Here is a 12890-nt window from a genome sequence, read left to right as displayed (position 1 = left end):
TGTGGTCACATTTAGGATAAAACTCTGTGGTCTGTTGAACTAGTCATGGGGCTGCTCTACAGACCTCAGTCCAAAGCACAACAAAAGGCTGAATGTCTGTTGCTAGGCTGTTAGAGAGGCCCCTACTTGGTCCACAAATTCCTGTGGCCTGGCCTTATACCCCAAACTGGAGTACTCCTGTATAATATATGAAGAAGGTTCTAAATGTATTGATCTATGTGCTTAGTGTCTGTTTCACTAGTTAATAATACTTTGCACATTACACTAAACACATCAAGCTAACAAAGTTTGTGTGTTTTTGCCCACTTCATCATTCTTTCATGAATTATGACCAAAATTAAAAAAAAGACAGAAATCTAAAGTTTCACACACTGTATAATATTGCGTGAAAACTAATCCATTCAAAAATATCCATTGAGACAGAGTGGATAAAGTGTAAGACTTAAATCTCTGCTCAGTGATGAAGATTCAATAGGAGACCTTGGGCTATTTACTATCTGTCTTCCTGACCTATTTTCCAGGGCTGTTGTGAGGACAAAATGGAAGCAGGAAGAAAATATTGTATATGCAGTCCTAAACTCCTTGGAAGGAAGCATGGGAGAAATATCATCATCAGCTATTATTTCAGCAAGTAATTTTGTGGCCTAGACTACCATGAGACCACATGTGGCGTTTCTATCATTACCATCATCGTTTTGGAGTTGCCTCCAAGAGAATCCTGTAGCAGTCGAGTCAGTTTAGAGTTCCGGTAAGGCACGTGAGTGCTCTTTCCATCCACCAGTGCAGAAATGACATTCCCAAGGGTAGAGAGGGAAAGGTTGATTTTGGTAGCTTCCTTTAGTCGCTGTCCAGTGGCTCCAGTTTTTGCTTGCCTTTCAGATCCCTGGAAAAAAAGAGAGGGGAAATCTAGAAGGAATGGAAAATTTCAATACCAGCATTTTCTACAAATGAGACCATAGATCATGGCAAAGCAGCCAGAAAACAAAATGATCTGATTGCCTGTGTAATTAAAATGAGGAATGGGAAAACTTTAGTTAAGAAGTCCATACTAGCTGCATGACTCAAGAACTGCACTCCAGGAACACTGCAAAGAACCCTGGGGCACTCCTCTGAAATTACATGCTACTTTAATGGCATCCCATTAGATTACTGCAATGCGCTCTACGTGGGGCTGCCTTTGAAGACGGTTCGGAAGCTGCAGCTTTTGAAAAATGCAGCAGCTAGATTGGCAACAGAGACCAGACAGTTCAAACATATAAACCGATTCTGGCCCACTTGCATTGGCTGCCTGTATGTTTCCGAGCTTCATTCAAGGAGCTGGTTTTAACCTATAAAGCCTTACACGGCTTGGGACCACAATACCTGATGGAACGCCTCTCCCGACATGAACCCACCCATACACTACGCTCAACATCCAAGGCCTCCAAGGGAAGCTGGGAGTCTGGCAATGCAACAAGGGAGTCTCAGTGGTGGCCCCCAAATTATGGAACGATTTTTCTGACGAGGTGCGCCTGGCGCCAACATTGTTATCTTTTCGGCACCAGGTCAAGACTTTCCTTTCTCCCAGGCATTTTAGCATGTGTTTTTAAATTGTGTTTTTAAACTGTTTGCATTTTAAAATTGGTATATTTGTTTTTAATTGCTGTAAACTGCCCAGAGAGCTTCGGCTATGGGGCAGTATATAAATGTAATAAATAAATAAATCCCTAAAAACAATTGCCTCAACCAACTACTTTGACCAGTCTTGAACACAAAGAAAAAAATATATTACAAAGCTACTATACTGCAGGAAGAGAGAAGAGTGGAACCATTTTTATTTAATAAAACATTTCTGGTCCGCCTTGTTGCAGACCCAAGTAGGCAAATCATGATGATTGCAGTGTATTCTAAAAGGCTCCCAACTTAGATGACAAATAAAGTTCCTGGTTCTGTGTTTCTGAATGTGAGGATTTCAAGGAACAAATACAGTATTTTAAATGCTGGTAGGCAGAAAATGTCCAGCTAGGGCATGTTAGTCTCAGCTGATCTAAGTTAATCAAGATGATCTAAGTTGATCCTATCACATTTTTCAACAAGCCAAGAACTAATCTCCAGGAGAAAATATACCACAGAACCTTGTCCTTTGCAATTTGAATATTTGAGAGCAAACAGTTTAATTTTCAAGGACTGTTCATGCAGAATCACGTTCAGGCTTAAAAATATGAAGATCTTGGAGGAAAGGGCTATGTTGCATTGTCAGTTTAAGTAATTTACTCAGGTGCTAAATCCTTATTACTTGCAACTGCGTTTGAGTGAACTTTCCCAAGTTGTACTGAGCTTATCTTTATGCTCTGTGGCTGCAATCCAATGCAGTGGCACTTGCTTCTCAGTGCATGGGAATGCACTCGATTGCTCTGAATGAAGTGTCCTCTATGATGGTATCTTAGCTCTGGTGCTAAGACAGCCCAGGACAGTACATTAGAAAGGCATGTACTAACTTAAACACAATAAATGAATATAATAGCTTACCGCAAGATCTACTAGGTGTAATTTGCCCATGCGCACATGTATATTCCCATCAACACCCTTCTCACTGCACTCAATTGTAATTGTAAAGATAGCATGGGAACGGGAGCTGTGCTCATTCATGTTAGTGGCACCAACAGAACCTATTTATACAGAGAAAAATCCAAGGAAAGGCTTATGTTAACAATTATATTCAGTGAGAACTACTACACTTCGCACAGATTATCATTTTACAAACTACAACATCAAAACACACATATTTTCTTTGGCCCTGATTTATCAGGGTATTGCATAACAATCACAGCTTCTTACTACTAAAAATGAATACATATATAAAACATCTGTCTATATACCACCTGTTAATATTATAAAAAAAACTGCCAAGAGTGAATGGAAAAATTATTTTCCTGGTACTCTGAATTTACATTGTTTTGATTCAGCTTCACAGATCGTCATGCAAGAGGACAGAAATAGATTTAGTTCTCACTCTGACAGCTGAAAATATTTTAAAGAAAGTTTTCAGAATTTATATCCCAGTTGTCTCCAACCTTTATTTGCAAAGGAAACGAAGAACAAAAATATGTCAAACAAATATCATGAACCTGAGCAACATTTAACTGATATTATGCAGCTTAGATATCTTTCCACTGGTTAACAACCTACCATATGCAGCAAATACATACTGCCTGAAAGGTTAACTGAAACCTTTAAAAATTATGGATTTTTCTGAATTGGCTTGTATTTCCCTTCATAAAAGCTTAACTAAAGAGCCAGTATAACAAAATGACAAGACCAAGGAAAGAGAATACAAATCTTTCCTCAGCCATGAAACTCACTGAGTAGCATTAAGCTGAGGACTATGGTGACTTGCTTTTCTTGCAGGATAGTTACAAAGATACAAACATTCACTATGAGCCACTTGGATGATGGCTGGTATACAAACTAATAATTTATAAAAACTCCAGTAATTATATTTAAATTTGATTTTTTTAAAAAAAAAATTTGAACAAAACTATTTCCCAAAATGCAAAACTACGTGCACAAAATTGGCTACATCAGAAGCAGCACAAAATCAGCATGACTATTGTGGGCTGCTTTCCTTGGCCCCTAATAGTCAGTGGACCACACATAATGGAGGTGAAATAGCCAGGTGGATTTATGCAACTCACGGTTTTTGTGGCCAAGTGTCATAATTCTGTCCATGTCGTCTGCATTGTTTACAACATAAGCTGAAAGATCTTTGATATAAACACCCACATCAGGTCGTTCTTTAACCTACAAGTCAAATCAGGCAGTAATTTTTGGGAAGCACCTAAAAATGCTTTTCAGAAATGCTGTTCTGTGTCTCTCTGCTCACAAAGGCTATTTGATTGAGTGGAAGCTTTTGTGAATGGAAGGGAAGGGAGAAAGGTGATTTTCAGTTATGTTCCCTCAGCATCTCCCAAAGGTACTCCAAAAGGAGTGGGGATCCTTCTGAACACGAGTGAGTGAGAGAGTGAGAGTGAGAGAGAGCGAGAGAGAGAGAGAGAGAGAGCACCTAGAGCTTTCTGAAGAAATGGAGGGACACGTTTATATACAACACTTTGTATTTGACCATTAGTAAATCAAATAAATAATGCATTTCTATTCCGATAATACCAAACAAATGATATGCAATCACTGGAAAGTTAATCAAAGAGTTTTTCCCTTCAGTTATATGTTTTACAGAAGTTTATCAAGGAAGGCAACTAACAGTGCAATCTCATACATGTCTACTCTGAAGTAAAACCCATTCAGTTAAATGGGATTTATTCTCAGTGAATAGGATTGCTCCCTAAACCAAAGGTGTGGGTGAGAGAGGGTCAGATATCGCATCCATTCCTGTTTGAATGATCAGGATCTGCAAGACATCCCATACTTGATTAGCATAGTTGGAAGCTTACAGAGAAACAAGTGGCCTTACCATTAATTGTAGAATACCCCAGAAGCTAACTGTCCATTCCAAATGTTGCAAGTTACTACATTATTACACAGATGAGTGTGCTAGTTGGCGAACTTTTGATCATACTGCAATTTCATATTGCTTTGGGACTCAGATATTCTAGCCAGGAGCTCCTTTGTTAACAACATCAGCACAATGTGTACAGAATGAATTAAGCTGATGAAGTTTGCACCCAGCTTCCAGCTAGTGAGTTTTTTTTAAAAAAAATCATATTAATACTTTGATATTTACAAAATCAAAGGCTGCAGAATTAAAATCAGTGAAATTTTAACATCTATCAGTTAATTTCAAATGACAGGAAACCCAAGTGGCTTGAAGGACTGTGAAGAAAAACAAATCTATACATCGTAAAATAATATTTGTTTCAGAAATAAAATTTGGCACTCTGCAGATACACAACATGTACAACCCACAAGCCTTTATAACTTTAGCTAAGGAGATAAATGGTTGCTCTAAACTTTGGCACAGTGAACTCCTTTGCTCCACCTTTTAGCTGGATGGAGCAAACTTTCAAACTGACTACCCCCCCCTTTTATTCCTGTTTTTAAAAGGCATGAGCACATGTTTCAAGGTTTAGGAGTTATCTGAGTAGCAACAGTTCTTTTTCATGCTTTTCACTTTGCTCACTAGTTTAGAAGTTATCACTTCTTACTTCTAGCCTCTGTGTCTGGTCCTTTCCCAGCAGGTCACGCACTTCTTCGTTGTAGATTTCCAAGTAAGAGACTCGAACCAAAAACCTGAAGTTGAATAAACCAACAGACAAAAGGATAATCAGAATTAATTTGATCTTACAAGCAAATACACAAAGCAAAACGTACACTGGATTGATGAAAAAATAATAATGAAGGGACCTAATTTCAACAAGGAGATTGGAGCAAGAAAAAGAAAAAGCATCTGGGACTTTTTAATTTAGGGAAAAAATACAGCCAGGGTGGGAACTTGATAGAAGTTTGTAAAACAACAATATCATGGAGAGAAGTACTTTTTTCATCCTCACAACGCTAGAATATGGCCATGTAATGAAAGTGAGGCACAAAAGACCCAGAGTACACAAAGGAGCTTTCTTCATTTGACACATATGTAAGTTATGAAATTCACTGCCACAAGATGTGGCAATGGCCACTGGCTTTAATAGAGAATCAGACAAATTCATGGAGGATGGCCTTTGGGAGATCTAATACCACTGATAGCTAAATGGAACCTCCATATTCAGAAGTAATCTAGTATTCTAAACACCAGATGGAGGGAACACATGAACAGGGAAGGCTGCTGCCTCCATCTCCTGATCATGGGCTTCCAAGAAGTATTGTGCTGGCCATTTGTTGAAAGAGGATGCTTGATTAATTTTGGCCTTTTGTCTGATCCAGTCTGAAACGTGGGGTTTGGGCAGGGGAAATAGTAAGTTATTTACCTTGTATCACCTTCTGCCTTTGCAATGTGCCCAAATATATGAGCAAAAGAATTTGGAATGATCCCTCTGAGCTCTGGAACAGCCCGGACACCTTCCATAGTAAACGTTTTTCCTGTTCCAGTCTGTCCATAAGCAAAAATGGTACCTGCAATTTATGACAGAAAAGAGAAATTTTGAATTCCTTCTTTGACACCACCAGGGGCATTAAGATAAAAGTAAACACCAAGGGACTGTTCACAAATAATGCTAACCCATGGTTTAGCTTAGCATGATATGCAGGAGCTACAGCAAGTCTTGGACTTGCACCCCCCCCCCTTAGTTTTGCCTGCATGAAACCATGACTTTCTACTTTGTCTAAATTGGAGATTGTGATTTAAAACTAACTCTGGTGAGTTTTACTAGACTCCAGAATAAAATAGTTAATGATCAAGAAAACAAGTACAATTGTGACAGGTAGGTTCAATTGCACCCTCCTCTAATTCTAACACAGGGCCAAATCTCACCTTACTTAGCAATGAATATCTTACTATAACAAGCACAAAATACATGCCTTCCCCATTTACTATAAAGTGTGCACATGCACTGGATTAGATGTATCTCTCCTTAAAACAAAAAAACCAAGAACTTTACCCAATCCTTTTCTAGCTGTCACTTCAGAATCTTCTGTAATGACACCACCACCACATGCCTTCGATATGAATGCAACCTTCAGACTTGGTGATGGTGGTGGCATTCAAGAATATCTATCCAAATACATGCATGCATACATACAGTGAGAACAGGCTTATAATATGAATTGGAAAAAGTGCAAAAGCCAGGAAGTTCTGTCCTAGCTTGGACACAATGCTAAATTATGATTTATGAATGAGCTTGCTAAAGTCTTGTGCTCAAACACTCCCTGCTCCCCTTTCTTCCTCTGGTGCAGCTGTGAGGAGGATGTTAAAGGTATCTGATCCCAGTTTAACACTAGCCATAGTTTATTGCTACATCCAAAAAGGGCAAATTGCAGTTAGCTTAAATTATGGTTTATTGAAATAAGCTAGGATCTGTTTTATGATCCTGGCTTTTTAAAATAAACCTCAGTTTGTCCTTTTCTGGATCCAATTACTGTTAATAGGAAGCAGATCCTTCCAATCTTCTCCCTGCAGCAGCACCGGAAGGAGAAGGAATGCAAGAGCCCAAGGCTTAAATAGGTTTACTCATGCAACACCAGACTATGGTTTAATTCAGGGCTAGCCAAGGTTTTGCCTTCCAGATGTTGTTTGATTACAACTTCTGTCATCCTTGGCCATTGGCCATACTGGCTCGGCTAATGGGAGTTGTAATCCAGTAACATCTGGAAGGTACCATGTTGGCTACTCCTGGCTTAGTGCTGCCTATTACCTTATTTTGTGTGGGAGGGAGGAAGAGAGGCAAACAATCACAAAACTTCTTCTCTGAGCAAAACAGTTTCCTCTGCAACAAAGCCGAGCCTTTCTCCAACTGCATGCCTCCCCATGGGGACCAGATACGATTTTAAGAGGACTTGGGAGAGGATCATGCAGAAGGAAGGAGTGTGTGAATAGGTCTAAAGCACAGTACCATGTTGATGATGACCTCCCTGTTACTAATTACAAAAACAGATACTGAAAACAAGCAAAGTATTTTATAAACAGTTGGCATTCTGTGATTAAGCAGAACAGTAGGTGCAAACTACACAGCATATTTACAGTACTTAATAAAGGTTCTGCTCCAGAAGAATATTTTTCACAAACTGTCCCCCACACCATCATTTTTCTGCGACAAAGAAGCACTTACCATTATATCCTTCCAAAACAGAGTCAATTATTGGCCTTGCAGTTAAATTATAAACATCAAGTTGTTTGCTCTCTGGTCCAAAAACAGTATCAAATGTAAATGTCTTGGGAGGTTCATTGGAAGAATCTGTCTTATGGACAGTAATAGTGCCTCGCATTTCATCGACATTAACTGCCATCTTGTAACACATTGCTTTCTCTCGCTCATTGAAAGGCCGGCAGCGAACAACCACCTTAACATTATCAGAACTGTCTGACTTCTCAGATTTGTTGATCTACACAAAGAAAGAAAATGACCAATTATAATTCATGAAAGAAGCAAAGATGTAAATTAAAGAAGTGATTTACAATTACTACCACAAACCACTAGAAAATCGTCGTGGGTAGAGAAACAGCATGTGCACAATGGTAGCTTCTCTGCTTTAAAAAAACTTGCGGCATATTCTAAATTCAAGAACCTTCAATTTTTAGCTCACCTTGGCAATCAAAATATATGGTTGCCTCCTTGGGGAGGGAAGAAAATGGGCTTTGTCCCTTGCCTCCCCCCACACCTCCAAAGGCCAGGGACTGTCCCATGTAGCATGAGCTACAAGAAACTGAAATTGTTCTAGTTTCTTGTTGACTCTTGTTTTAGCTGCTTGTAGACTTTTTGTTCTGTAAATATAAACATTTTTAAACTTTTTTTTTTAAGCTAAGCTTCAAGCCGGGGAGGGGGATAGGGATTATCCCTGCAGTTACCTGGCACAACCGCAAGAATGATTCCTCCCTCTCCAGGTTTGGGGTTTAATGCTCCAAGGACATAGGAAGCAGAGTGCCCAAACCTCCTTCCTGATTTTGGAATTGGAGGCAGGGATTCATCCCTACACTTGTTATGCTTCCAAGTGCCTCTAAAGTCCAGCATTTCAGGGATGATCTCCTCTCAGCAGGAGAGATGAGAAGCAAGGCCCATTCCATCAGTTTTGCTGAAAGACCTGCTGGCTTTTTTTCACTTCTCGCCCTGTCACTTTCCTCTTGTGTATTATGTTCTTTAGATTGCAAGCCTGCATAATTGTATGTAAGCCACTCTGGGAGTCCTTTTGGATGAAGATGCTCTACACAAATGATCTCCTACTACAAAGTTAGTGGGAAGGGTGGAACTTATTACACTTGTCACAGTGAGGGGAACTGTGGGCCCTTGCCCAAACTTTCCAGAGGCCAAAGAAGGGTTCAAAGATGTTTCCCCAGAATTTCCAAGGGAGCCAGACTATCTGATGACAAAAAAAGTGAGCTACATCAGAATACTTGGGTTCATCATACATATGTTGATACATACATACGATGTACCAATACCTCTTTGGATTGCAGCCTACATGTTTGAAAAGTAAATTAAACCGTCATGCAGATTTTGGGGTAAAGTTCTCAAATTTGAAAAAAGTTTACACTGTACTGAAATCTGTTATATTTGCCAAATAAAAGATTTACATTGAGATGTTTTATTCTATATGTCTTCTATTGTAAATAGAAAAACAGCCAATTTCTATATTCTTTGATAACCATGTTTGTAAACAGAACAAATTTTAAACAAAAAAACGCTAACAAGATGAACTTCAACAGAGACAAAAGCAAGGTCCTGCATTTAGGCAAAAGTGATAATTTAAAAAAATCAACAGCAAAGGTATAGGATTGTTTGGCAGTAGTTTATGTGGAAAGGATCTCAGGATTATAATCAGCCACTAGCTGAACAAGAATCAGCAGTGTGATGCAGCTGCAAAAAAGGCTGATGAGATTTTAGGCTGCATTAACAGAACCATAATGACCAAGTTCCACTTTAGTCCATGCCAGTCCAAATTCATTTGGACTACTGTGACCAGTTCTGGGTTCCACACTTTAAGAAAGATACAGAAAACTTGGACAGGCTCAGAGGAGGGCAACAAAGATGGTCAGGGATAGGGAAAGCAAATTTTATGAGGAACAGCTGAAGGAACTGGGTATGTTTAGCATGGAGAAGAGAAGACAGAGGGGCAACATGATAGCCTTTCAGCTATCTGAAGAGTGTTGTCACGCAGAAGAAGCTGAAGACGCGTTCTCTGCTGCCACCGAGGTAAGACGAGATTGACTGCTAGTGCAGTGTATTATTTAGGCTGTCAGACTGGGGTGGGCGACCAGGGTTCAAATCCCCACTCAGCAATGAAGCTCACTGGGTGACCTTAGGCCAGTCACTGTCTCTCAGCCTAATCTGTCTCACAGGGTTGTTGTGAGGATAAAATCGGGAGGGTGAGAATCATGTTTGGATGCCACCTTGAACTCCTTAGGGGAAAGGTATGATATAAATGTGATCATAAATAAATAAATAGATCTAATTATTATTATTAAGTTTATATCCCACCCTTCCTTCCAGTAGGAGCCCAGGGCGGCAAACAAAAACACTATAAAACATCATAAAAACAAACATTAAAATATATTAAAACAAAATAACTTTAAAAAAATCTTTTTTAAAAAAAGCTTAAAAAAATCTTTAAAAGTATTCCAGCAAAGTCACAGACTGGGATAAGGTCTCTACTTAAAAGGCTTGTTGAAAGAGGAAGATCTTCAGTAGACGCTGAAAAGATAACAGAGATGGCAGTGGTCTAATATTTAAGGGGAGGGAATTCCAAAGGCTAGGTGACACCACACTAAAGGTCTGCTTCCTATGTTGTGTGGAACAGACCTCCTGATAAGATGGTATCTGCAGGAGGCCCTCTACTGCAGAGCATAATGATCTACTGAGTATATAAGGGGTAAGATGATCATTGGGTATCCTGGTCCCAGGCTGTACAGGGCTCTGTACACAAAACACAGAACCTTGAACTTAGCCCTTGAACTGTAAGTCTAATGGACTTACAGTTAAACATTAGAAGAAATCAGAAGAAGAAGAGTATGAACAGTTTGACAGTAGAACCCATTACCAGGGGTGGGGCTCTTCCTCACTAGAGGTCTTCAAACAGGCTGGACAGCTTTTTATTGGGGATGTTCTATGTCTGGATTGCTTGCAGCAAGTCAGGTGATTGGGCGAGATGGCCTGCAAGTCCTCTTTCTACTCTTTAATTGATATGCATTTACAAAATGTGGTACGTGGACAATTCAAGCATCCAGAGTACAATCCTAACCAGTCTACTCAGAACTCAGGCCCACTGAATTCAATGGGCCTTACTCTCAGGTAAATGGGGTTAGGATTTAAACCTTAGTGTCTATTTTATCTGCCAAAGTTAATTGTTTAAATAATTGTTTAAACCTATGCTCCCCACCCAGATGTTGCTGAATACAACTCTCACCAGCCCCAGTCACCATAGTAACCAATGGTCAGGGATGATGGGAGTTATAGACCAACAACATCTGGAGGGCCACAATTTAGCCACCCCTGATTTAGAGTAAACAGGGTTGCAGCTCAGTGGTAGAACACTATTTTACATATATGAGGCTTCAGGATTGATCATCTGTAAGAGGGATGAAAATATTTTTACAGAAAACCTGAGAGGTGAGGTTGAAACATAGTGCCAGTGAAAGTTCACAGAACTGTGCTACGCATCAGGCATCATACTAGACCAGCTGGCAACTTGCAGAGATGCTGATATATTTTAAAGGTTAAATTTGATTTCTGGGTTCATCTTTTAAATATATTTTATGCTTTGTTTTGCATTCACACCTACTCCGCAGCCATCCCCAATGTACAAAATTGTCAGAGTTTCATTAAACAACCCAGTGACCAACATATACAGTGTAGATTCTATCATCTGCAATACTGAAGCTTGCAGTTTATTAAGGCTGAAGAAATCCAAATAAGCATTGATTGGGATCACCAAGTGGCATCACATAATTTTGCTGTGGATTTTATTCTGAAAGCTACACCGCTCCATGAGGTATATATTCATAATATCACAACGGTAATCACATGGCTTTATTGTAGATTTTCAGACAGCTTCGTACATGGAATATCACAATAGTAATCCCATGACTGTAGATTTTCAATTGGTTTCCTACACGGAATTTTATTCTAAAAGCTTCTTTCAGGTATATACATTCTTGAAAGGTAATATATTCATAACATCACAATAGTAATCACATTATTTTATTGTGGATTTTCAATTGGCTCCATATGTTAAATTTTATTTTGAAAACTGCCTTCAGGGTTATTATATATTCACAATCACGACAGTACCCACATATTTTTATTACGAATTTTCAATTGGTTCCGTACGTGAAATTTTATTTTCAGTACCTTCGGGAAAGTACACATTAATAGCAACAACAATACCTTTAAGGTACATGAAGGCACCACCCCAGCCCATAAGCCTAGAGAATCCTACTCCCCCACCCATGCTTCCTCCTCCTCCTCTTCCTCAGCCCCGTCGCATAAACTCAGCAGGCAGCCAGCGATCCCTCCACTCCACCATCCTCCACTGCCCTTCCATCCCGATGCCAAGCCTCGCTCTTCGACCAGCACCGCCCCTAGCAACGGACCCGCAGCGCGATGGGGTGGGGAGAAACGGGGGGGGAAGGAGAATTGGGGGGGGTTCTCACCGGCATCTTCCTTGAGCTGGACTCAGCTGAGCTAGAAGGCTCCGGGCCGGGTCAAGAGGAGTGTGAAAAGAAGGCAGAAAGGAGGGCGCTCGCAGATACGAGGCACCCGAACGCTTCAGTACAATATTAGCACAATAACCGGCACTGGTGCGCTTGCGCTATAGGAATGACAGCGAGAACAACCCATCCCCCCGCTTGCGTCATGCAGAGGCCCGGCAGCCAATGAGCAAATGCTCACGCCGGCATCCAGCAGCTATTGGTGCCGAATTGTAGCCAATGAGAGAAAGGGAAAGTCAGAGCGGCGGTAGTGGTAAGCAGGAAGCGAGCAATAAAGGAGGGTGCAATCACCAAACCATTAAAAACAAACGAACCGATCTTTGCAGAACATATAACTTTGGATCAAGTTGTTAGCTTTTTATCAATTAAAACTAGTAGTGGGGTAACAGATAGGGTATTATGGATCTTATAACCGGCCGGAAGCCAGCCACTCTGCCTGCCTAAGGGATGCCGTGCTGCTGCTGCTTGTATTTACATTCCTGCTGTCATTAAGCATAATCAACCCGCTTCAGATGGATCCTAAGTAGAAAGGGAAAAAGAAAACTTGGGCGGGTATTAAAGCAATTGCATCAAATGATGGACAATTGTTCTGGCGTTTTTGAGA

The 12890-nt window shown here is 40.1% G+C and overlaps 1 protein-coding gene across 4 annotated transcripts in view; it reads right to left on the bottom strand.

Annotated features, from left to right (window-relative positions):
• Positions 1-12420, bottom strand: part of KIF3A (kinesin family member 3A) — a 46219-nt gene extending 33799 nt beyond the window's left edge. For 3 of the 4 annotated variants that reach the window (XM_061617052.1, XM_061617053.1, XM_061617051.1), the window contains exons 1-7: positions 12230-12419; positions 7695-7968; positions 5898-6042; positions 5139-5223; positions 3675-3780; positions 2509-2648; positions 686-883 (exon numbers count right to left, since the gene is read on the bottom strand). In XM_061617052.1, the coding sequence (XP_061473036.1) occupies positions 686-883; positions 2509-2648; positions 3675-3780; positions 5139-5223; positions 5898-6042; positions 7695-7968; positions 12230-12235 (954 nt within the window). In that variant the 5' untranslated portion in view covers positions 12236-12419. Of the gene's footprint in view, positions 1-685; positions 884-2508; positions 2649-3674; positions 3781-5138; positions 5224-5897; positions 6043-7694; positions 7969-12229 lie in introns of all 4 variants that reach the window. The other variant, XM_061617054.1, reaches the window with a different exon arrangement.
• Positions 12421-12890: the final 470 nt, after the last annotated feature.

Source organism: Rhineura floridana, chromosome 3, assembly GCF_030035675.1.
Source record: "Rhineura floridana isolate rRhiFlo1 chromosome 3, rRhiFlo1.hap2, whole genome shotgun sequence".
Taxonomy (NCBI): domain Eukaryota; kingdom Metazoa; phylum Chordata; class Lepidosauria; order Squamata; family Rhineuridae; genus Rhineura; species Rhineura floridana.
The sequence above is the reverse complement of the archived record's forward strand: the minus strand, read 5'-3'. Positions and strand labels throughout refer to the sequence as shown.